The sequence below is a fragment of the Melospiza georgiana genome, chromosome Z (assembly GCF_028018845.1).
Source record: "Melospiza georgiana isolate bMelGeo1 chromosome Z, bMelGeo1.pri, whole genome shotgun sequence".
Classification (NCBI taxonomy): Eukaryota; Metazoa; Chordata; class Aves; order Passeriformes; family Passerellidae; genus Melospiza; species Melospiza georgiana.
The window spans coordinates 21,287,334-21,313,976 of record NC_080465.1 but is presented as its reverse complement, the minus strand read 5'-3'; the positions used below and the strand labels follow the sequence as shown (position 1 = coordinate 21,313,976).

Below are 26,643 nucleotides of genomic sequence, written 5' to 3'. Positions count from 1 at the left end.
GGGTCCGTGAGGCGGGCTGTGGAGGCGGAACGAGGGGCTGTACTTCCGGTTCGGTGTTGCTGTTACGCGCTCGCGGAGGGGCTGCCGGGCCGCTGGCCAATAGCGAGGCTTGGCGGAAGCGCGCGCTGGTCGCTGGTTGGCCGGCGGCGGGCCGGAGGCGGGGCCAGGCGGGCGGGGCGGGCGCGCCGCAGGTGCCGCCCCGGAGAGCCGGTGTAGTGCCGGCCGTGCCGGGTCGGGTCAGGTCGGTGCCGCTGTAGCTGGTGCCGAACCAGGATGCGGCTGCGCTCCGGGGTGTTCGCCTCCTCCTGCCTCCTCGTGCAGGCCTTGGGCGTCGCGCTGTTCCTCCGCGGCTTCTTCCCGGTGCCCGTCAGGTCCGTACCCCGCAGAGAGGCCCGCGCGGACCCTCCCGCCGAGCCGGCCCCGCCCGGCCCAGGTAACGCGAGCAGCTGCCGGGCGCGCCCGTCGCGCGGGGTCGCGGAACATCTTTCTGTAGCACCCTCGTGTTTCCAGACCAGTTTCCCGAATAGTTTAGAACTTAACTGGTTTTCACGTAGTTATGGATCACAGGCAGGTGTACTTACTCGCAGTCGAAAAGCCTCAAGCGTCAGCTGTCACTTTCTTGAAAGGTGTGTTTTCCTGTCGTTTTGTTTCCCTCTCCCTGACTCTGATGGAGCCGTGATAGCCGGGCCTGTTCAATGGCACCTTGTTTGCATTTAATGATGCCGCCTCAGCTAAAACGCCCCACGCTTTTCCTGTGATCATTCGCTGGCTGTGTTGTGCCCGAGAGTCATTGTTCATTGATGTTTCTGTGGTATGTGAGTGTCTTAAAGCCACCTCAGTGAGACTTTTAACACCTCAGTAGTGACAGAGCAACTGTGGTAATGCAGGTTGCAATATGTACAGTGTTGCCATCCATCACTGTTTCTGTGAGATCGCTGTCTTTACAGGTCGTACACTGTTCCAGAGCTGAATTTGTGAAAGCAGAATTTTCAAAAATCTTTTTAAGGAGCCTATAGAAGATGTGCTAAAAAAGTAGTTGTCTCATATGTTCAGTCACAAATTGTATTAAAGTAATGTGAAGAGGACTGTGTACTTGAGGGACTGTTTTTCACCAGTTTGGAGCTTGTGGGGTGAAACTTCAGTTTCACTTGGCAGCTAGATCGAGTTGTATTTTGCTTATACGAAGTTCTTGATTGGAACACCAGGTTATGGTTAACTTTTTGGAGCAGGACTGTAACTTCCAAACTGGGTCTTTAGCTGCTTGATATTTACTGTTAATTCTTCTGAAGTGTGTGACGTTATGCCTGTAGGGACAGGCTTATTTACTGCAAGACACAGTGGAGAGAACAGAAGGTTGTGTGGTTTAGAGTGTGGTGTGCTGGTATTGGTTAAGCAGGAACACAAAGAATCTAGTGTGGTAACAGCCTGAGCGGTTTCTGCCGAAAGGCAGGTTGATTTTTAGCTGGAGTTTACCAAGACTATCGCAGATATTTGAAAGGCTGCTGTGAGTGAAATATTGCATTCACATGTGATTATTAGCAGAAGACTTAATGTAGAAGGAGACTGTTTGGGTGGGAAGGAGATGTCAGACAATTTAGTTTTGGAAAGACTGGTTTGTGTTGAAGAGTGGAAATGTGTGCCACAGGGCTCTACAAGCAGTTTAAATTTAGGCATGTCACGAGCAAGTCTAGGTGTAGTAGGCAAAAATGGAGTGACAGTAGAAAAATGCTTACTTTGTGTAGTACTTGGTTACAGTATGCTTGCAGAGTGATGTCTGGATGATATTGTCTAAAGGCAGGGTATTGCTTACTAAACCATTGTGCAGAAGGCTTTCAACCTACTTTAGACCTATTCAGAAAACAATATTTCTCCAGTGCTTCTTTAATTCCTGAATGTTTCACTTTGTGAGTCCTGACTGCTGTTGAGTGCATCCTGTCGTAGCTGTAAGAAGGCTTGATGCTGAATGCTTGCAGCACATTATTGTAATAAGTTCTTGGTAGAGAACCTGTGGTTTTCTTCACAGAGTTTAGGTTCATTTAGAGTAACTGTTTTCTGAGTAACCCTGGCAGAGATAAATAGGCATGCTGCATGGCAAGACTTGGACACTGTGTTGCTTTAGCTGTCTTACAGTAAGTATTTTCATATGGCTTGTAAATGACTCCAAATTCATTTGAACTTCTCAACACTTTGGCTTTCTGATAAATCACACTGCAGGAGGAATTTAGGAGTAGGGCATATGTGTCTGTGATCTGAACATTTTTGGTGTCCAGCAAGCTCTCTTTCACTAAGCAGTGGATAGGGAAAAGATGTAACTAACAGGACATCTGGTGATGCCTTCTTGTTTTTCATAGAGAGCCAAAGCATGCTGCCTGATAAGTTGATAATTCAAGTCCTGAAAAAAACCCAAATTAGCAGTTTAATTAGGATTGCTTGCAGTCAGCATTTTGTTGTTGTTGAGATTTCCTTCTTCTCCCTGCTGTGTCCTCCTCCTCCTCTATTTCCTGATCTGGAAGAATCACTAGCAGTAACTAGTCTGTGAATGTCAGTTGGTTGATGCTTCTCTCTGTAACCCCAAAATAAAATTTCTGAGGTTGTTTTTGATGTTGCTGTGTTAGACACACCATTATCTGCAATCTGTCCAAACTGTCAGCCATTTTGCAGAAAAAACCTTTACTCTGAAGGACTGTAAAACCCCTGACTTTATATAACACATTTACAGAGTGGTCAATTCATCACGATGGTGTCTGGGTAGAGGCCTGTGGGTAGGATACATTCTGCTTCCATTTTGCCCTTCTGTGTTTTTTCCTGATAGAGAAATGAGACGTGTAGAGGTTGGAGCAAAAATGTTGCTGTAAGACCTGAACGTCGCCATGTGGACCAAGTTCAATGCAGATGAAGAGTTGCTGTGTCCAGAATTAAATCCATGCAAGAGAAAGAGGTGGCATTGAAGGCATGATGTTGCCTACTGCTTGATGCACAGCAGCATTTTTCTGTACCCACCTGTATGTTCAGGGAATTCTGGAATTGGATTTTGGCCCTGCAGCTGCCGTCACTGAAGTAGCCTGTCATACAGTCTTCTACCTTGAAGGGAGTGAATGTGCATAAATCTGTTTGATTCAAGTTTCAGTGAAATTGTCTCTTTCTTTGTAATCTTCCTGTTATCTTACAGTGAAATTTCATGCAGAGGTGTTGTTTAGGTTGTGTTGTGAAAAACTGGGTATTAGCACTGGTGAATGCTATGTCTTTTTTGTAACAGAAGTTGTCTGTCAGATACAATTAGTTCAGCTTTACTGAAGTAAAAAGAGAGAAGGTAGCAGCTGTTACTTTGAATGCTCTCCATTACAAAGCTTTTCCTTAGTTTTCTCAATTTCATGTCACACATTCCTTTCACATCGTATTTTACTTCCTAAAGGTAATATTGGAGTTGTTGTGTTATTCCTGTGCTGGATGGCTTGAAAACTCTTCTTCACATTACTTCTCAGGTTTGCTGTGTGCAGCTTCTTGTTTCTGGGTGTAGAATTAATAAAGAAGTTGAAAGCACTCATTTATATGGCCAAGTTGTCCTTTAACTTCTGTCTCGTCTTTGGTGAAATTTTTTGGTGACTTTTATATGCCCTGTTTTTCTTGCTTAGGAATGGTTTCTAACTGGACCAAGATTCCTCCACCGCTTTTCAAAAAGGTTGTCATTGTGCTGATAGATGCTTTGAGAGATGATTTTGTGTTTGGACCCAAAGGTAAACAGTTCATGCCGTATACTACTCAAGTTGTTGAAAAAGGGACTTCCTACAGTTTCATTGCTGAAGCCAAGCCACCCACTGTGACTATGCCTCGAATTAAGGTAACTGTAGTGATTTTTTTTCTGTCATTTCATTGGAGAAGCTTTTGAAGTATGAGGTGTTTCATATGCTTGGAGTTGGCATAAAGGACATGTGTGTGGTGTTAGTGCAATCTATGGCTGAATGTCTCTGTGCTGTAGTAGTGCACGTGATAGACTCCTGATTTGCCATGGGCAAGAGGTTAAGGACAAGTAAGACCCTAGTCCAGGCTTAAGTGATCGATGTAGCCTTTTTATTTGTAATCATGGGAAGGCAGTAGACTCTTAGTTGTCCATTTTTCCAGAAACATTTTTATTGTATTTATCTAGAAACATTTTTATTGTATTTCTCTGTGTTCTTGTAACTTCTGAGAGAAAATCCAGTTAAGTATAAAATTTTTTTGTCATAGGGATGTTTCTGAAGAGCTTAAAAAGGAAATTCTGCCAAGTTCCAGATAAATAAAAGATGAATTGTGTTGGTGTCATCAAAATACTATATCTTCCAGGCTTATCAGTGGTAGATCTGAGTAGCACCTCTGCACTGAAAAGGCCGAGGCAGTGATCAGTGGTAGGCTAACTAGCAGGAGAGTCAAGGAGAGACAGTCTGGTAACTCTTTATAAGTGCACTTCAGTGCTTCTTATAGAAGTTTCTTACTTAGTGTTTTGAAGGTACTGTTGTTGTTAATGTTGAGTCAGTTTACTTACACCTAAATTGTCTTTTGATGGTTTAATGACCAGCAAACATCAACTGTTTGTTTGATGAAAAGACTGAAAGTCTTTTTTCTGTCCATTAATTGAGACAGTAATATTTTTACTTTCTGTAAAGCAGTAATCACATACATAAACTAGCACTATGTTGTGGCAGATGAGGTTATGTGGCAAGACAGCTTGTGTTCTTTTACTTTGTCATATTTCCTTCCCAAAAATGTGATTTGTCTACCATCTGGCTTATTCCTTCCTCCCATAGCTACTGTCTTCTGAGCTCTGGAAGTTTCCTGTTTAATGTGTCTCTTTTCTTCTTTCATTAGGCTTTGATGACAGGTAGCATACCTGGTTTCATCGATGTTGTTGTGAACCTCAATTCTCCAGCTCTCTTGGATGACAATCTGATATGGCAGGCAAAAACAGCTGGGAAAAGAATCATATTTTATGGTGATGATACTTGGGTCAAATTGTTCCCAAAGCACTTTGTGGAATATGATGGAACAACATCATTTTTTGTGTCAGACTTCACAGAGGTGAGAGGTTTTGTATGATCTCAAGTTAAATGAAGTGAGTACAAACAGACAGTGTCAGTTTTTGAGAATGAGTGAATAAAGCTGCCCTTGTTCTGAGATATGCACCTGGCAATTAAATAGAAATTGAATTTCTATGTCATTTTGGTGTGGGTGCTGTAAAGCTAAGCATTTGAATCCCTCATGCATCTGCTGTAAAACATGTTGGGATGATACAGTAATCATCAATTTATCACTCTATAATTTAACTAAGCATGGCGTTTTTTCACAAAACTTGTTCTGGTTGGAAGTTAGACTAGTTGCTTTGTTTAAAAATACTGCTAACCACATTTTCATTTTGCTATCAGATATTTTTAATTAGTGCAATCTTTAAGATGTCCATTAATATATTAACTTGATGTCTTAAAGGTGTACTTTTATAGTATTGCATCACTTTTGTAACTGCAATGGGAGCAGTGTTTCTTTATGTTGTAAAAGAAGGAGCATAGAAAGTAAGTGAAACAAATGCTGATAATTTTTACTCCGGGCACATTAGAGAGTAAATGCTTTGACAAATTTACTTCATTTTTGAACCTTTATAATTTTTAAAACCTCAAGTCATTGACCTGCTGCTACTGACTGAAGTATTTTATTATTTAAGAAAGTTAAAAAGGTCTAATGTGAATTGGAAGACATGTTTAATTGTTTATATGGTTGAGAGTTGCAAAAGCTTCTACCTGGAGTAAAAAGTACCAGTGTTCTACTAGATTTGTGGTTATGTGGCTCTCAAACTCTTTATGCAGTCCTTAAGATGTCAATGTAGTTTATTAAACACAGCTTTTTGCAGTTCTTTTGGTAGTTTTATACAGACTCAACAAAGTAGTATCACATGGGAAATATTGTAGGGATTTTTAATAACTGAAGAGAATACATGCAACTAAAAATGTATTGTCAATCAGAGCAGGAAAAGTTAAGTTAGTTGACTTAGTTTGAATAGTACTTTTCAGTTTTTCTTTCTCACTATGTTGTCAGTTATTTTACTCATAGCAAGTTCCACCTTCTTGTGTTTGCACACTAACAAAAATGGAGCTGAGAAATTAGGGTTTGTTGTACCCCCAAGCTTCCCATCATTAAACTGAGATTTTGTTTGTACTTGTGATATGATGTATCACATGTAAAGTGATTATCTGGAATGTGCAGGGTGAAAGTGACTGAAAAGTTGTTGGGACAGTTTTTAAAAGTTTCTATGGAAGCTTTGCAATCAGATTGCGTTGTCTGCACGTAACCTGGTGTGTCCTTACCAGAAAAGATTAAATGGGGTGAAGAATCTATTTTGTTAGACAAATATATTTGAGTGCTTGACATTGAACTAATCAATTTTTTTCTTGTTAACATTGCCCATGTAAGCTCATCAACTTCTATGGAATTTTCATGGGTAGTATATGGTTAATTTTTTTGTGCTTTTTAAAAGAGGGAAGGTTTTTTTTTACCTTATAGTTGTTTTCCTTTTCTTTGAGGTTGATGATAATGTTACCAGGCATTTGGATAGAGTGCTAAAGAGAGAAGACTGGGATCTCCTAATACTACACTATCTGGGGTTGGACCATATTGGTCATATGACTGGGCCAAACAGCCCATTAGTGGGACCAAAACTTCGTGAAATGGATAACATACTGAAGAAGATTCATATTTCCCTTATTTCAAAGGTAATACAGCTTCTGGGGTCAGTGTCTGTTAGTTGTACACTGACATTAAAATGCTTGCTGGTTGTTGTTGTTAGCTTCTTTATTCATAGACTAAAGCGTGTGTTCTGTTCTTTGCTTTCCTGGGCTATTTCCCAGTGTAGTATTTGTAAGGATTTGGTGGCTGACCTTAGTAACATCTGCTAACAGCATCTTCTGGGCAGTGTGAGAAATAACATCCCCTTGATGTGCAGGAAGAGGAGAGGAATGCCTGCCAAAGTTCTCTCATCACTTGTGAATTAAAATGGTTGTTGATGTGCTTTCAAGTAATGAAATTCTGCAGAAGGAGGAATGGGCATGTGTAGCTAATGGCTCTGATGTCCAGAATTAGAAGGCATACGTAATTCTTAGATAGCTGATAAATTCAAATGGAAGTGATGGTCTTAATCTGCATTTTTTTATGGTAAATGTAGCACATCTGAATCTGTTTTTAGATTTGTAAATACTAGTTGTCACTTACCTAAGCAGTCTGGATACTGAAATACCAAGTCCTAGTTCCAGGTGGTCTGAAGCTCTTTTTATTGTTTGTTTTTGGTTACTGCAATTCAGAATAGCTGATCATGAAATTTTAATAATATTTTTAGTTAAGTGGGTACTATAACATGAAAAAAAGGTTAAATCCTGTGTGTGGAAGTTCCAGGAATGTTACAGTTTTCTGTTTTTTAGTATCTTTGCTTTTGCCGTTTATATTCAAGCCTTTATCTCTGTTTTAGAATACAGACATAGTAAAAGTACTTTATTTTTTGGATAGCATGTGTACTGGTGATAACTAGAGATGATACAAAAGTACTTTGTTGTCGAATGACTGTTAATTTTCTGCCGCTTTGATTTGTTAGCTCAAAATTCTTGGACAGGCCTCACTTAAGTTTCTGTTTCTCTTTATTCAGAAACATACACCTCGTTCAACATCATTCTTCAACAATCATTATCAATTAGTCTTCATTGACTGTTAGATTTAAATCCCAAATCAGTCAGATTTCCATCCCTAAAGCCCTTGGGAAACTATCAACCATTAGAAACAGGATTATTTTTTAATATTGAATTAATATTATGTTAGTATTCACAATATTAGTAATTTGGCATTTATATTAAAACTTGGTGAAGCTGAGGGAATGAAGAGAGGGATTATTTCTGTGTTAATGATGCTCTTCTGGGATGCTTGATTTTCTTCTCATGGTGATAGCCTTTATTTAATCTTCCAGAGAGTTTCTTGTAACTCTATAAATTCAAGGTTTTTTAAAAAAGGTTTTTTGTGCCTTTTTTTTTTTTTGCTAAGATACTGGCAAACATGTTAGATATGAATATGCCTTAACTTTCAAAAATTACTATTACTGAGTTACACTTAATTGCAGTGATCTCTTATTATCTGTCCCAGGGTGAGCAAGTTTCAAAACTGAAGTTAATTTTGAGACATATTCATGTTTGAAAATGATGAAGATAGTGAAATGAATATAAATGAATTGTGTTTGTATGGTAACGTAGATTTTTTTCTGTGATTTGCAGGAGGAAGCTTCTCTTCCCAATTTGTTAGTTGTTTGTGGGGATCATGGAATGTCTGAAACAGGCAGTCATGGTGGTTCTTCAGAAGGAGAAGTGCACACACCCCTTCTGTTTATCAGCTCTGCTTTTGGGAAGAGAAGTGGTAAGGATCAAAGACGCATGACGTTTTTTAGAACTGTCTTAGTTTCAGATGGAATGGAGTTAATTTTCCACTTAGTGGCTTGTACAGGACTGTTTTCTGGATTCAGTATGAGAATAATGTTGATAACAGACTGGTGTTTTGGTGTTTACTCTGAATCAAGGACTTTCCTGTTTGCCATGCTCTGCCATTGAGCAGGTGCAAGGGGAGCCATTAAGGAGCATAGCAAGGACATCTGACCTGAACTGGCCAAAGGGATATTTCATGCCATGGAACATCATTCCTAGTATATAAACTGGGGCTCCCAGTCACTGCTTGGGGATAGACTGGACATTGGTCAGCAGGGGGTGACAAATTTTATTGTGAATCACTTGTTTCTCTTGGGTTTTATTCTTCCCCCGTCTTCTTTTCATTACTATTATTGGTATAATATTTAATTTTGTTTCAATTATTAAACTGTTCTAGTCTCGACCCATGAGGTTTACCTTGTCTTTCTCCTCCCCACCAGGATGTGGGGTGTGAGTGAGTGGCTGCATGGTACTTGGTGTAAGGCTCCAGTAGATACCAGTGCATAGTGTACTCTAATAGGGTGGGAACACTACTACTGTATATAGCTGTAACAAGAATAGCAATAATAATTATGTGTAGATTATAGTAGTTATTATTGTAAGGGAAAGAGGGGAGAAAGAGGAATAAAACCCAAGAGAAACATGTGATGCACAATGCAGTTGCTCACCACCTGCTGATTGGTGCCCAGCCCACTTCAAGCAACAATCCACAGCCCCCAGTCAACTCCCTCCAGCTTGTATACTGGCTATGATGTGCTATGGCTTGGACTATTCCTTAAAGCAGTTCAGGTCAGCTGCTCTAACTGTGTTCCCTCCCAGCTTCTCTTGCTCGCTGGCAGAGCACAGGACATTAAAAGTTATTGATTTAGCATAAACCCTTCTTACCAACAGCTAAAACATCAGTGTGGTATCAACATTATTCTCATACTGAATCCAAAACACAGCCCCTGTATCAGATACTAGGAACAAAATTAACTCTGTCTCAATTGAAACCAGGACAAGAACACACTGGCAACTCTTAATTTATATTATGCTAGAATTCTTTTTGAAAAGTGCTTTGGTTTGTTTTACAGTTATTTGGGAAGCCCATTCTGTGTGGTCTAAAACGCTGGTTTCAACTAAAGTTAGCATCTCTATCTCAGTGAATCATGAATGAAGCTTTGTAACCAGTGAGAGAATTGTGTATTTCTGAGATGATAATCTTTTACAGCACTGTCCTATCCAAATGTTGAGCGCTAATGAGATGTGTTGTCAGAATATTGAGCTAATGGTAAATAAATAGGTGTATATCCAAAATCCTATTTGAAGTAGGTTGAAACTGTGTCTTTCATGGCCAGAATATTTCTTTGGCCTCTATTCTTCTCTCTCAGGCAGCTAGGATAGAAGAATGAAAATTTCTCACACAGAGTCCCCCAGAAGGAGGAAGAAAGCCCTTGGGATACTAGAGACTATTGGAAGTAGGATTATTTGATTATTTTTTAACAATAAATTGATCTGACCCTTGTGAAAGGGTGAGAGGTGATGGCACTGATAACATAACTATTGATTGCTAAGTCTTAAAGATAGAATATGGACTGTGAGTTTGTTTACTGTACAGGCTGCTTAATTTTATATAACTGATGTGAGTTCACATGGTTCTAAAGCTGATTTTCTACTTGTAGGTAATGACAAAAACCAAAAACCAGACAGTTAAAGGCAAGAGGCAATAAAGAAATAGGGTGGTAGAGAATCTTTAGTCTACTTTGTAAAGTTGTGCTTAAACAAACTTCTTGACTGAGTGGATACGTAGAATGCAATTATACCAGGAGTGAATATTTTCCTCAAAATAATACTCCCTTCTGCCTTTCATTCTGCCACTTATTCATTTCCATGTGATTTCTTTTCTTCTAAAACCTGTGTGCAGAAACTTGATTTATTTATCTTGCTGGAAGTTCCTGCAGCACGGTGGAGGTAGATTGTCCTGTAAAGTTGCTATCCAGCTGCAGTAGAAAGCACTGCTTGAGGAGTCCTTGACCTCTTCTCAGGTCTGTAAACAAAACAAAGTCAAGAGTGGATCAAAACTCTTGGCTAAATTTTTATTTTATCAATTTCACTAGCATGTGTTGACAGCCAGGCCACAAGAGTATAGCTTCTGTAAATGCAGTCTCCTGTTCATTGGAATTAGTTTCTGTGAGGTTTAACCTGAATGAGCAGTTCTTACAATTCAGTGAAATGTATCTATTTACCTGTCTTTTGGGATAGCATTTGTGATTTCTAATGCCTTTGTAAATATCCAGCAGTTTACTTTTCATTGGTACAGTAATCAGGATTCTAGCGACTGCTCCTTATGATCCTACTGTAAACAAAATGTACTGTGGTTAATTTGGTAGACCTCAAAATAGTAATCCTGTGGGCTTTTTACATTTAGTATGCTGTCAGAGTATTACTTGTATAGCCTTCTACAGAGATGTGTCACCCATGATTGGCTAAATGTGTTTGGGTAGTTTGGCTTTTTTTTTACCAGTTAAGAATTTGCCTTTAAAGATAAAATCTGAAAACTGCTGACATACAGGCATTCATGCAAAGAGGCTTTACGGATTATAGATGGCATTCTGTACAAGTACGGGATTAATCAGAGCTCGATGAGAAATGAGTCAAATTTTAATGCTCTTAAAAGCAGCCTTGAGAGGAATAAAGACTATATAGAATTCTTTCTATACTGCATTTAAGTTAAAACACTCAATGCTTGAAGTTACAAAGAGGATGAAATAAAAGCATAGAGAAAACCACTGTTACCTAACTAGCTTAGCATGAAAAGAAACAGCTGGCAAAACAAACAGAAGGTTCATTATGTTCATAAAATCATTCATGTCTGTAGATTTCTGTGGGACTGAAGGCTAATCCTGATAACTGCAGTAAGTTAATGGAATCTTACACAGGACCCTTAAAAAATCACTAGGTTTTCCTGCAGGTAGCCATGGATTTGGAGCCTCAACATTCTTTACCTGATGTCTAACTCTATTTTCCTAGCAACCTGATATTAATTAAATCTTGAGCTGTTGTCCTTATATCAAGATGCTTCTGGAATGCTGTCAGTATTATTTTAGGTTCTCATTCTTTGTTCATATATTAAATTGACCTACCGTCGTGTTTTCTATTCTTTCTAATGTAAAACTTATGAAACCCTCTTAGGATGTAGGCTGCAATTTGATATTAAGATGACGTCCTGGACCATCTGTTTTCTTACTTCTACTTGTATAACATTTATTTTATGTTTACAGTAGTTATTAGCATTAAAGAGTGGCACTGGCTAAGAATTTAATAAATATTGGATTTACAGCAGCAGAGGATGGCAGCTGAGAAAGATCAGTCAGCTCTCTGTAGACCACTTAAAATAGCTGATCTAACACCGGTGAAACAATTTTGAATCTAAAAAGGTGCCAGCTGTCTCTGGAGAAATAGAATGGGCTTGTTATTGAAACACTTCTTTTCCTCTCTCTTTTTCTTTCTCTTTTTTTTTTGGTCATTCCAGCTCCTCCAGCCCAGCCTGAGCATGTGCAGCAAACAGATTTAGCTAGCACACTGGCAATAGGTCTTGGCCTACCAATTTCAAGAAACAGTGTTGGGAACCTTATATTGCCAGTTGTTGGAGGCAAGACAATGAGAGAACAGCTACGTTTTGTGCACTTGAATGGGTTCCAGCTTAGCAGATTGCTGCAAGAGAATACGCCTGCATTTGAAAAAGGTAAATTAGCTAAAAAGATGTTACAGATATACTAAAAGGAGATTGTTTATAAAACAGTTTGGACTTTTAAATTCAATAGTATGGCATTGCACTGCAAGTTAGCTATTCTTTTGAGAGCAGGATTCAGAATAGTTGTACTGAATTCAATCTTTACTGCAACCTACTTTATACTGCTTCTGAATACAATTTTTTAAATGACTACTAATATTCCTAGTTGGCAAAAGAGCAAAAATAAAGATGGAGTAAGATTAAAGTAAAACTGCCTGTGTAGTTAAATCTCAGTGGTTTCATAACTGCTCTTTGTGAGGTGTTCTATATAGGGCACTGACTCTGAGCTATTTGGAGAATTAACACAATGGACTGAATTTTCTAGTTTAAATAAAAAGATGCTTCACGTAAAGCTGGGAGATAATTTAGGGTAAGTTATCTTTTTATTTCATTTTTATGTATTTACTTGAAATGAGAACCTAGAGAACTGCTTATTAAAAATGCGTGTGTGTGTGTGTTTATTTGGAGGAAAGAATAAAAAACAAGTAGAAAAAATAAACCAAACCTAGCAAAATGTTGTATTTCATTAGGAAGCATGATACAAATTGCAGTATAAATAATGAAGTTAATATGATAATTTTGTTAAAAAAAATGAGTCAGAGGGTGAAGGAGAATATTTTACCACTGACATTAGAAGATGTTGTCTTAAAGTGATTCTGAAGCTTGTCAGTTGATTTGTAATCTGTTGAATTATTAAAATAACTAGATGAGAATGCAGAGCTGTTGTATTGCTAGGAATAATTAAAGTGGATACCAACGTAGATTTTAGCAAAATGATTGTTCTAGGTCAAGAATCAATTATCTTTCAACATCACAGCTTCAAATCATAATTAAATCTTGTCCAGGAATCTCAACAGAACGAATTCTGCTTGTAGCAACAACATGCCTATAGCAGGACCCATGCTCCTTGTCTTCTGACATTTTTCTTCTGCACAAATTTCTTCACTTAACCCAGTTGTGTCAAGTGAGGAACTTGCCCTGTTGAGGGGTTTCAGGATATGACTGTGTTGCTGAAAGTGCCAGCACAAAACTCTCATCTGACAGTATTTCTGCAAACACTGATGAAACAGACTGGAGTTTCTACCAGCTTCTTGTTTATATCTTCATTTTATTCTTGTCTGGGAACAATTTAATTTCAACTTGTAGCTTTCATCTGAAACATGAAAGTCAAAGTTGCTGAGGATAAAAATGTGAGAAATTTTTATGGTGCTTGCTTGTGACTGCAAACTAATTAGAGGTGCTACCATACTGGAAAGAGTTTGGGTGGCAAAGCACCCACAATGACTTTCTCTCCTTTCAGTAATGGAAAGTCTCAATAACATGGTGCAAATTAAGCTTTTTTTATAGAATCTTAATGTCAATTTCTCCTGTTTCTGTTGACTTCTTAGAGGGGTCTTGTTTTTCTTAGATGTGCAAGGCTTTGGTCTGTTCAGTTAAGACTGGCAGGGAAACAGTATGTTCTGTTTCTTTAGTGTTTGATTGATGTGGATACTTCAGGCCTAGAAGCACTAAATACAATATCACTAACTCAGTGACGTACATATGTAACTCAAGAGCTGCATGGATGGCCATTTGTTTTGCATAGCCTTTAAGTGGAGATAAAAGCCATCCCACTATCCCACTACAGAAACATGGACATCTCTCTGGATTCCCCTAGTGGGAGGTTACCTTGCAGAGAAGTTACTATATTCAGTAGTCTGATTCATGTTCAAGAAGGTTGCCTGCTCTTTAAAAAAGGTAAAAAGAAGGCTTCTGGGAACTGCTTAACCAGTCAGCCTTGCCTCTGTACTTGTTAAGATCACAAAACAGATCTTCCTGAAAGACATTAAAACATGTGGAAGACAGAAAGGTTGTTGGAAATTATTGATACTACTTTGCCATGGGAACATTGAGCCTGGCTAATTTAGTGTCCTTGTATGATGGAGTAAATGCATCAATGGACAAAAGATGTGTCATCTACTTAGACTTTTGTAAGGCCTTTGGTAAGGCATCCCTAAACATTCATGCTGCTGTTGTTAGAGTGATATGGTTTGACAAATGGACTGTGTCATGAATAAGAAATTGGCTGCATGTGTGTAAAGTCGGTGGCTTAATGTCTAATTGGAAGCCAATAAGGAGTGGTGATGTAGCAAAAGATGTCTCCATTAACAGTGCTGGCAATGAATGAGATAATCTTAAAAGCAACTTCCAGCCTGAACAATTCTACAATTCTAAGATTGTAAGTTGGGAATGTGAGGAGGGAAAATTTATCTTAATGTGAGAAAGTGGTGACAGGCATGTAGCTATTCCTGGGAGGGGATGATGAAATAGTAGAGAACTTCTGGGTCAGAATTAGTGCACAGACCAACATGGGCAATATTTTATGGGCATCTAGGGCAGACAGTTGGATTGTAAGGAATTGTAGCTTTTGTTGTAAGGATTGCAGCTTTTCAGACAACTAGAGGAGGTCTTACTTTCACCATCCACGGTGCTCATGTGATGCTTCAGCCATCCCATTGCATTTCAGGCTAGATAGCTGGACAGTGAGATGGACTGAAAAGTGGCTCACCTGCTGGCTTCGTGTGAATGTGATCAGCAGCACAAAGTCCCCCTGAAGGCTATTGTGATCAACCACAGGGCTTGACTCAAGCCAGAACTATTCAACATCTTCATCAATGATCTGGCCAGTGGTACAAAGTGGCATCTCAACAAAGGAAGGACACAACAGAAATCTGGGAGAAGTGCTTGATGCAATAGGTGGGTCTCCTGCCACTCAGAAGCACTTTGGCAGCCTGGAGAAATGGGCTGACAGGAACCTCTTAAGGTTCAGCAAAGGGAAATGCTAAATCCTACAGCTGGGAAGAAGTAATCCCAATGTATCGTAGCAGATTGGGTTTTGGCTGACTGGAGACAGCTGGAAGAAGCACCATGGGATGACTGGGGATCCCAAGTTGAATATCAGGCAGCAGAACACCCTTGTAGAAGGAAGGGCAATAGGAGGCATCCAAGGTGGCATTAGGAGGACAATCATCAGCTGGTCAGTCCTGCCTCTTCTATCAGCTGTGGTGAGCGGGCATCAGGAGTCTTGGGTCTGGTGCTGGGCTTCTCAGTACCATAATTTAGTGGATGTAACGTAGTAAGTGTAGTGTGTGGTCATGAAGGTGATGAAGGGATTGGAATGTCTGTCATATGAGGAGGGGCTGAGGGTGCTAGGACTGTTTAGGAGGGGTCTTGTCAATGTAGGTAATATATGATGGGAGGCAATAAACAAGATGGGACCAGGGTCTAATTGGTGGTCCTCACAAAAAATTTGGAGGAAACCTTTTTAGGTAAGGTTTGTCAAACACTGGAATGAGTTGGCAAGAGAGGTTGTGGAGGCTTCATACCAGTAAACATTCAAAACCTGATGGGACACAGGTTCAGAGCAATCTTCTTTAACTCACCCTACTCAGAGCCTTTTAATCTGTATTTATGGAACATCTGAGCACTCAGCAGAGTTGTGCTGACAACTCCTGAGCTGTATAAATTCTGAATTCCACAGGCAAGGTCTTCTGCCAGGTTTTTTGGAGTAAAAGAAACCCCAAAAGATAGTTGGATTCAGCTGGACATCACTCATATTGAAACTGCCGCTGCAGTTTCAAGCTTTCCAGTGCAGATTCTCCTCTAGTAACAACTAGTGGATCAAAACATTTCTGTTTCAATGCTAAGAGAAATGCCTACACTTGCAAGGATAGCATAAGCCTTGCTGCTTTAAAAAAAAAATATTTTTGACTCTTGAAGTCCTGTCCAGTGCTGTAATTTACAGCACAGAGATTAGAGCACCAGCTGTTGGGACCATGAGGATGATGACTGAGTCAGGAAAAGACTCACCCATTTTAAGCTACATCATAAAATGTACATTCATTTTTGGTGGAATATTGGTTTCCTTCTTAACACAGTGATATGAAGTCAGCTGTCAGTTGAGTTGAATTGCTGTCAGATGGGAAGGCAGAATGATTTTAACAAGCTGTTTCATAAGGAAGCCATGGATTTCCTTGAATTCAACTGCTCCAATGTTAAGAGCAAACTGTAACAGTACACAAAAATTTAATCTTCAAGTATGTTTTAAATATATCAGTTAAAATAAATAAAGAGCAGAAAGAAGGTAGGTGAGTAACTCCCCCCCCCCATGTTTGTTCGCATAAACATGCATTTTCAAACAAAAATGTTGCACAACATTTAATGGGACTTGGGCTTTGCTTTATTGAGGTTCAAAAGAATCCTCACACTTAAACATATCATCAAGTAAATGAAATTTTGCAGGAGAAACTTGGAGGTTGACTAAAGGCTTTATTATTTAAAACATATATTTTTGAAATATGCTAATAAATTGTGATGTGAGGCATGAGATTTTCTTTTGATAGGTGTGGATACATGCAGCTAAAGAAAAAGTCTGAAAAAGGAGAATAAAAATAGCTAGCAAAAATTAAAAAGCTGAAAGAAGAATTATCTAAAAACACACTTTGGGTTTTTGAGCAAGTTCATACCTCAGTGTAAGATAGGCAGTCCTAGGTATCTAGCAATGCTTCCCTTATGTTCTGAACTTCTGAACATGTAGTTGAATGATAAATTAGGACCTCTTCTTTGAAAGACATTTTACAGTGGAATGAAGAGCCATTCTGGAGAGCAAGTTGGCTGGTGTTATTAAAGTGAGTGCAAGCTTTTCAATTTGGGACTGATCCTGAACTGGTGGTAGATTAAAATAATTTGACTTTTACTGGGACCTGTATATGTTGAAACTGGAGAAGTCACTTTTACATTATTCATTCTTTCATATAACTCTTTTTAAATTATTGTTGCCTGTGACTGGAACTAAGTGAAATTATTGTCAGACATGCTTGCAAAGCTTATCCATCTGGTTGTGATAAGATGGTAGTGAGGCTGAAGCAGAAATTGCTAATGTAATAATATGCAAGTAAAACATTGCCAGTGCTTTGTGAAAAATGCAGCTGGGCAAGCTTTCTTTGGATTTTGCTTCAATTTTGACTTGTTTTAGAAGTATCTTGTATGAGAGTCCTATTACCTGCCTGTTACCAAAATGCGTCTCCAACAACTTAATGCCCATGACCCATATTATTTTATGCCTTCTGCATATAAATGTGCCACTTAACCAATATAACTGGAGTTCTCCAATCAAATTTGGCAAACATGGTCTTCTATTCCTGTCTGAAAGATCTTTAAATAATTCATTCATGAGAGTTTGGCTAAAAGTCATCTTTCATAGCAGGGACACCATAGTTTTGGTGGGCAGTTAGCATGGAAAGGAATAGATGAGAATGAAATAAAAATGCTGAAGGGGCTGAAGAGGGAGACTAGTCAAGAAGCATGAAAAGGGAGCAGAGGATGTGGAGAGAATTTATTTGTGTTTCAAAATATGAACTCATTTCAGTCTTCTGTATAATGAAAAAGTGTCATGTCAAATCTCAGTTTGATTAAAGCTCATTTTAGATGATCCTTTATGGATGTCCTCAAACGTATGAATATTTAACTCTTATTTCAAATATACTGAATGAGAAACTTTACAGGGAAGTTAAAGGAATTACAGGAAGGAAATAAAATTGTCCGTGAGCACTGGCAGCTATCTTGATAAACAGGTGTTTGTTGCTGGCTGGATTGTGCTTTCTGGCAGATTCCTGCAAGTCCCCTGAATAGCAGGGTCAGCACGCCTTGGTGTCTGCTAGAAGTCTTAGGAAAACAAACTGCACATTTTGAGTTAAACACTGCCTTTTAAAATTCTCACCTTGAATTCAGCCCACAGTAAATGATGAAATGTCTTGTATGGTAAGAGACATGAAAATAGTAAGCACAATTCTTTCATGACTATGTGATTTGAGAATAGAAATACTTCATTTAACTTCATTCACTTGAAATAAAATTTAAAATATTTCTAGATTTAATAATGCACTTTTGCTGAAAAGGCTTAAAAAATAAAGGTTTTTTTTTTTTCCAAGTAGAATACATTGATCATCTACAAGGAGTGAAAAAGAACTGCAACTTAAGTCTTTGTGACAGCAAAGTTATTTCACTCATTGTTTTAACCTTTCTTGTCTGAAACTGTACAGCAAATGTTTCACCCTACTTTAAGCTAAAGAGGGAAGAACTGCACGTTATATAAAATTTCCAAGTTGACTTTTTGTACTTAAGTTATCATTACCTCTCAAATCAAATTGCAGGGAAACAGCAAGTACTATTAGTGTGAAGTGAAATTAAACTTATATTTTTCAGAAAAAATGCAGATAAATGTGAATATTCATGCATAACATAAGTTCCAGTGAGCTGTGATGTTCTGAAAATTATGCTCTTGCTTTCCACGTGTTATCAACTGAATTTGTATTGTGAATGCATACTGTATTAAATGATCAGTATTTGAAAAGCAGAGTCACAGGTTAGGTAAAATAGGACTGGATCACTGCAGGTTATTTACTCCAACTGCCCTGCTTGAGCAGGATCCCCTACAGCCCCTTGCTCAGGAATGCGTCAGACAACTTTTGCATATCTCGAGAAAAGGGCTCTGCAAACTTTCCATGCAGCCTGTTCCAGTGCTCAGCCACCCACAGTATAAAAAAGTACTTCCTCATGTTTAGGTAGAACTTCCTGTGCTCCTGTTGCCTCTTGTCAACAAGCAGACTCCTGCCTGTTGCTGGGCACTGTGGAGAAGAACCTGGCTCCTTCCTCTTGGCACCCTCCTTTCAGATACTTACAGACGCTGATGAAGTCCCCTCTCATCCATCTCTTCTTGAGGATGAACAGGCCCAGCTCCTTCAGCCTTTCTTTGTCGAAGAGATGCTTCAGTCCCTCATCATCTTTGTTGCTCTCCACTGGACCTGCTCCAGGAGCTCCATGTCTCTTGTCCTGAGGAGCCCAGAACTCCAGATGTCCCTCTGCTCACCAGGGCTGCGCAGAGGGACAGGATCACCTCCCTCAACCTGCTGGCAATGCTCTCGCTAATGCACCCCAGGGTCCCAGTGGCCTTGGCCCCCAGGGCACACTGCTGGCTCATGGACAGCTTGTTTGTCCACCAGGACCCCCAGGTGCTTCTGCACAGAGCTGTTTCCCAGCAGGTCACCCCCAGCCTGTGCTGGTGCCTGGGGTTGTTCCTCCACGGGTGCAAGAGGATTACCCTGCTCTTGCCTCTGTTGAATTTCAGATGTTTCTTTTCCCGTCCCTCCAGCTTGGCATGGTATTTCTGAAGGGCTGCACATCCCTCTGGGGTGTTGGCCACCCCCTCAGCTTTGTGTCATTAGGGAAATTGCTTACAGGAGGCCTCTGTGCCTTCATCCAAGTCGTTGGTGAATAAGTTAAACTTCTTTGGACCCAGTGTTGATCCTTAGGGGATGCTGCTACTAACAGGCCTCCAGCTAGATAGGCTTTACACTGCTGATTAAAAACCTCTGAGCTCTGCCTTTCTTTTAGTTCTCAGTCCACCTTCACCATCTACTCATCCAACTCGTACTACCAGCTGATGTGACGTGTGTCATTTGGTGTTTTCCCTAGACATCAGCTATTTGATAATTTCCTGCTTCGCTTATACAATGTGTTCCAGTCAACAGCATTGCTCTCTTCCCCCTCCAGTATCTGAAGCATTTAAATTGTTTGTCCTGGAAACATTTTGTAAAAATGAATGATTATTCTAATAAGTTTGTCAATTGTTAGAGGTCTTGACAGTTTATTAGGTTAGAATTAATTGCTTTTATTCCAAGTAGCTGGTATTGCTGCAGAAAGATAGTGTAATTTTGTACCCATGAAAAACTTCTCAACTGCCATACCAATTATATGTTTTTATACATTTTACAAGCAAATATAAAAATATGATCACTTCTCCAAATAATCTTTGTTCATGGACCCTCTTTCTTCTTTTCTTATCTCTCTTTCTCTCCAGATCCTGGGTATGAACATTTTAAGATAGCAGAAAAATCCCATGGTAATTGGATCAAACTGTATTTAGAGGGGAATAATTCAGAAATACTCTTAAATCTTGGCAAGAAGGTCCTGAAGCAATACTTAGAGGCCCTCAAGACTTTGAGTTCTTCATTAAGCAGACAAGTGGCACAATATGACATGTATTCAATGATGGTGGGGACTGTGATCATCATGGAGGTATGAAAATCTTTTCTGTGTAAAAGTTAAGTGCACAAAAGTAAAGTATCTTGGTGTTGGATATGTAATGTATACACTTACTAGTCTTCAAAATTACTGAATATGGGTTCTTAGGGTTGGCTGACATTCTTCTTGCATGATCAATACTCTTTTTAAAGTAAAATCTGGCCTTTGAAATAATTCAAGAGTGCTTTTGATATGAATTACTTACATTTTAGTGTATCTAGTTACAGTAGATATGCAGATGTGCTGCAACTTTAATTACTCCCATATTAGTTAGCCTCCTATTTTTGAGTGACTTTACTGCATTAGGAAAAAGAAAAAGAGTCTGGCAAGTAAATCCCTAGCTGTTCCTCTTTATCTAATATTGAGTATAGCTGCTCCAAACAGGCAATACCTTATATGGAAAATTCTCACAGTTCCAGGAATTGTTCCTTGTACTGATAGATTTAGAGCCCTGAAATAAATACTTGCTGTAGGGTTACCTCTTCATATCTCCTGTAGTTACAAAGATAAGATATACCGAATCTTTAATTTTAAGTGGATCTCTCCAAGTGATGTTTTGGGGAAAATTCAAGTACTGGGTCTCCTTTGTCCTGGCAGGGTTCTGTGCCTTGTCTGCCATGCACTGCTCTCTGCATACAGAGAGCTTCTGAAATGGCTTTCTGGTAGAGTGCTCAGTGGGGTTGGTCACTCTGCTGATCACTTCACACGAATGAGTTGCCCAGTGCCCTTAGGTAGATGGGATGGTAGGTTCTGTTCCTGCTCTACAGATGGAAGATCTGGAGGTGGACAAAGTTCAGTGCAAAGCTGAAGGTGCATATCTTTCTTTGTTCCTTTATTTTCAGAACCTGTGCATTCAGGTTGTTAAATGTTACTTTAGATTTTGTTTTTTGGACTGCAGTTGTAGATGCTTACTATTTCTTGAAAACAAATCTAAGGTGTTATACACAATCAGTCTTCATCAAAGAAATATGCAGCTACTAACCACAGAAATTTTTGTTGAGAAGTGTATGCTTAGCGTAGCTGTAAGACTCCAGCAAAATGGCTGGAGTTGTTTATTTTCTCCAGTGCAACACTAAAGAAACTGCCTTGCTCTCCAAAATGTTTTTGCCTTGATATTGATTTTCCACCTTCACTGAATAAATAAGAGTAGAAAAACTCAGATGTCTCTTCAAACTACATTATGCTATAAATGCCATTTATCCTGTACTTCGGATGAGGAGAATACCTCTGAGACGTGAACTGATAACAGGGCATTTGTTCAAAAGACCTAAATTTAGTTTGGTAGATACCTACAGTTTCAGCATTTTCCTGCCAGGAGTGCTGTTTTGGTTTTAAGTGATGGGCTGAAATGTAAGACTTAAGCCATAACTGCATATTTTCATAACCAAATGAAATATGCAGTAGAATATGAAGAAACAGCAGACTGTTGCAAAGCTTTTTTTTTGTCTACTTTACTATGTCTCACTGTAGTGTGGGAAAAATTTTAGGCATATGTCTTCACAAGTGACAGTGAAAGATTACAGGTTGACAGTGGTCTGATATAGTTATTTTTGTTTTGATTTGTTTTAATCTTGCTCTAGCACCAGCTGATTGAGGTCAGTCTAGTCCTAGCTCCATCTCTGCAGCTTGCAAACATTTCAGCGTGTGGCTGAAATTTCCCACTTTTTGGTAAAGATTTGTATACGAGTTGCAGAAAGTTTCTTTGTGTTGATCATCTCTGCTGCCACAGTTATGTAAGAGAAAACTTGGAATTCTGCTTGATCTGTGTGCAGGTCAGAGCAAAGTGAAAGTAAAACCGATAAATTCAGCTAAGATCAGGAGAGATAAAAGAAGTACTGGGAGAATTCATAAACTAGAAATTCAGCATACACTTGTGTGATGGTATGAGAACTTCCCCTTGTTCGGGAAGCTATTTAGCTCAGCAGGATCTCATACATATGTATTTCTCATACAGGAAATAAATTGTCTTTGACAGAGTGTATTAACTTCAGGCATTTACAGGTGACAAACAATGGGTCAAATTTGCTTGCTTAGGAGCTATTTTGATACTGGGAGTTCAAGATCTTTTACAGGGAATGAAGGTCATACATATGATTGGTTGCCACAGGTGAGGAGGCAAATGATGATTTATTAAACTTGGTAACTTGTGTGTTTAAGCCCTTAATAAATGAAAAGACAATATTGGGTTCTCCCATTTTACTGGGGAAAAGAATTCCAACATAATTCTTCATAGCTTTTTTTACAAAGTATGCATATTAGCATAGTGACATGGATGACAGCAGCATGATTTTTTATGTGAATTCTTAGTGTATGCTGTAGCTAAGCCCAATTTTCAAAGTATTACTTCTCCTTTTTTTTCTAGGTTCTGATACTGCTTTTGCTCAGTGTTCCAAAAGCCTTGAGCAAGCGGGCAGAATTTGAAGTGCCCCTCTCCCCTCCACTGTTCTCTCTGCTGTTTTACTTGATGTGTCTGATGCTGTGTGCTGTTCATGTCATTGTATGCACATCAGCGGAAAGTTTGTGCTATTTCTGCAGTATGTCCTGGTTAACAGCAGTTGGAGTGATGATGCTGATTTCTGCACTCATGTGTGGTATTTTATCTGCTGTTGCAAAGGTCTTAGAGAATTACAGACTTCCACCGAAGGTGAGAGCGTGCATTAATTGTGTTTCAAAATGTTTTATCTTTCATATACTGTCTTCTATCTTCCATAATATTGTCAGTTAAAATTGTGTTTTCTCTGCGTGTGCTTAAAGAAATTCTTATTTGTAATGTAATATGAATATGTATTATTATTTAAAATTGTAATTGAAATGTGTTGTTGTCGCTGTGGCATGATACTGACCTGATGAAGATCTAAGGAGTGCTTTTTTTGACATGATTTGAAGAATTTTTTTAAAATATTGTATGGTATTTTATGGTTGACTTTGTGAGATTGGAAACAGTTATGCATTTTACAAATCCAGTGCTTTTACATAGTTAGGTTTCACAATTGCAATTAAAACAAGATGTATAATGCTTTACAACAATATGAACAAAGGAAAAGTGATGATACAACAGAGAGTAAGGCTGTAAGTATACCTTTTCTTGTATTGGTGTTACTAATGTTCGGGTTTTTTTAAATAGTTTTGAAAATTCAACAGAGAGAGATAATTTAATCTGTCTTTTCTACTTTTTAAGCTTAAAAATAGAGTTTGTTAAAATCTTTGGAGTTCATGAAGTGTTCTCAGTGCGAGGAGTTACCTTCTCTATGTTACTTGATGAGTTTTATTGTTTGTGTTCTGTAGAATACAGGTAATTCAAAGGAAAGAGAATTTGCAATGCCTTTTCTTCCACTGTGAAACTTAGTGTGCTAAGAGCTGTCTGTCAGATCATAAAGTAAGCTTCTAGCTGTTTTTTCTACTGCTTGTTAGTCATATTTTTCAAAGGTCTCTAATGTTCAATAGCTTCACTGCTCATAGTACTCCATTTGATGGTGCAGCCTCTGTGCAGTACAGTCCTTCATCAATCTGTTTCGTAGAATCAGGCTTGGGGGTTTAGTACCTTTTTTTAGTGTCTAACAAAATACGGCAAGTACATTGCTTTTATGATATGACAACATGCTCTATCAAAGAAAAGAGCAAACTTTCCAACTTGAAGAAACATTTTGTAACAGGTATATTTCTTGCAATTCAGAAAATTCAGAATTCTTGAGTAAAGATTTATTTTGCAGTCTGTGCAGACATGTGCTATAATTCCTGAGTGTAGATTTAAATTCTTATAAGTAGGGTTGCTAATATATTTTATTCAAACTATGCCAGATTATAATTTTGTTTCCATAATTTAAGTGGTTGTTTTTCCTTAGAAAAAGAAGAAAAATATAATCTTGAAATAAGTATTAATGCTTCACTGTAGAAATCTCACATGTACTTGGTGTGCAATGACAAACACAACTACGAAAGATAAACTTGTTTTTCATCTTGTTACTAGGTTTTCTAATTTTAGTAAAAAGTAGAAATCTAAATACGATGCATTTTGTGGACCTGCATAAAATTTACGTACATACCACTTCAGTAGCATGGAAAGCAATTGCAAGAGATGATACATTTCTTCTCCAGGTGGATAGTCTCAAAGAATCACAGAATGATAGAATGGTCTGGGTTGGAAGGGATACAAAAGACCATCTGGTTCCAAATCCCTTCCATGGGCAGGGACACCTTCCACTGGACCAGGTGCTCAGAGCTCTGTCTAGCCTGACCCTGTTGGGGCATCCACAGCTTCTCTGGGCAACCTGTTCTAGTGTCTCACTACCCTCAGACCATCTGCTTCAAGTTGATAATACACGAATGAGATTTTCAGCAATGTTTTCCAGGTTTGCTTGTATGTTTGTTTTTCCAGGGCTGGGGCAGATAGAAATAAAAAATACTGGATTCTCCATCCCAGGCTGGTCTTGTGATTTTATTCCTACCTGAGATATATCTGAAAATGGGGAAGCTTAAGTAAATCTTATGAAGTTTAGGCAATAGTAATTCTGGTTGGGCAGACATGACTTTATATTCAGACCAGTAGAAATACATTTTTGTCATCCTGTCTTCACTCCTATTCCATAGGTGACTGAATTACTGGATGTATCTCATCACATCAGTCAGGGAGGCTTTGTTGTGTCTGTTCAAGTTCCAAACAAAGCTTGAAATATTTCTTGGGTTTAGTTAGTATGTGCCTTCATTCCAGATATGTGTAAAAACAGTGACTTGGTTCTGAATAACATTTTTACCAGTCTCAAGGCTGTTGTAGAATGATGTGGTGGGTTTTTTTTTTGGGTCTGCTTAGACAAATACAGAGTCTGGAGAAGGTGAAAGGAGCAGTGTATAAATCTGGCGCTGCTTGTCATGAAGATATGTTCTAAATGTTCATCTACATCTTTCATGCCCTTTCCAGTAGAATGCCTAGGTTTCAGGGAGAAATGGGTTGTTTTCATATGCTGTGTGTTGATCTCGAGGGGCCTTCTGTGTGAGTTGTGAGTATCACTTATGCTAAAATATCTCTGAATCCAAGTGTTTTGTGACCTGTGCATCTCCATATTGTGAATCTGCCTGTGGAGTCCACTTCTGACAGAATTCTGAAGCTCTCATCTTCTGATGGTGGGAATAGAATCCTGAATCTTGGCCTTTCTGGTTAAAAAAAAAAAGCTAAAAAGCCTTTTCTAAGCTCAAGCCATACGATAAAATGCAGGTATTCTAAAAGTAATTAAGATAAGCTCTCCTGTTAATAGCTTCAGAGCTTTTTTCCTTCAAATTGTTTCCGTTCTCTTCTAAAGATTTCTCTGAAGTGCTTCTCATTTGTAATGCTTTTTTTTCCCCACTGTGGCTGAATATAGAAACTGATTACCAAGTTCATGAATTTTCTGAAGACCAGTGCAGGGAGTGTTAGCATCTGCTTCCTGATGGTTATTTATAGATTCTGATTGCTGTGTTTCTAGCAGAACCAGTCCCTTCTTTTAGTGATATTTCAGGCTTTAAATAGTTCTGCAGCCCTTTATGAATTCCAGAAAATTGTTTAAAATTTTAACTTCTTGTTCATAGTTTCACTGTAAGTGCTTGGTAGTTGATATAAGCATGGTATTTACTACTACTAATTATGGGGTTTTTTTTCCCTGTTTCTGTTAGAAATAAAAACTAACCATTTTTTTGAACTAGAATATAGAAGTTAAGGCTTGTCAAGTAGAGATTTTGAGAATTTTCATTATGCAGAATTATAGTGGGTTTTTATCACATATACAAAATGTCCTTCTTTCAGTTTATTTTAAAGCACCTGTTCATATAACAGTACTTTTGATTTTCCTCCTTTTTTGATATTCTTGATGAATTGAACAATGTTACATTTTTATGCAATTGCACCTAAAATATTTTTGTCATTTTCTGATCTGGGGAGAAAAAAGCTGATTGGGTACTGTCTTTACCAGGTAGTGTTCAAAAATTATCCCAAACTGCTGTGAAAATGTTGGAGCAAGTGTGATCTGTAGTACTTTGGCATGGAAAAGTTACCATCATAGAGAATCATGGGTTCAGGGAGCTCAAGTATCAGAAGGGAACATAATGATAAGTGTTTAAATTGTGAGTGATGGTGAGCATGAAAAATGTTTCTCCTCTGAAAAGTAGTTGCAGAATTTCTCAGGCATTAGCTGTAGATGGTTAATCACAAAAAAAAAAACAACCAAACTGGAATAAGACTTAGAGTGCAGGAAGCTTTATTTCAAAGTGAAGAAGTTTCAAAATTTAATGATCAAAGGTGCATGT

At 38.6% G+C, this 26,643-nt stretch overlaps 1 protein-coding gene across 2 annotated transcripts in view; it reads left to right on the top strand.

Annotated features, from left to right (window-relative positions):
• The first annotated feature begins 213 nt into the window (after positions 1–213).
• Positions 214–26,643, top strand: part of PIGG (phosphatidylinositol glycan anchor biosynthesis class G) — a 90,602-nt gene continuing 64,172 nt past the window's right edge. For both annotated transcript variants that reach the window (XR_009115912.1, XM_058043919.1), the window contains exons 1-8: positions 214–433; positions 3,633–3,838; positions 4,843–5,052; positions 6,546–6,734; positions 8,274–8,412; positions 11,989–12,201; positions 20,147–20,364; positions 22,733–23,014. Coding sequence is in view for 1 of the 2 variants with exons in the window: in XM_058043919.1 (XP_057899902.1) it covers positions 274–433; positions 3,633–3,838; positions 4,843–5,052; positions 6,546–6,734; positions 8,274–8,412; positions 11,989–12,201; positions 20,147–20,364; positions 22,733–23,014 (1,617 nt within the window). In the remaining variant the exon portion in view is untranslated. The remainder of the gene's footprint in view (positions 434–3,632; positions 3,839–4,842; positions 5,053–6,545; positions 6,735–8,273; positions 8,413–11,988; positions 12,202–20,146; positions 20,365–22,732; positions 23,015–26,643) is intronic.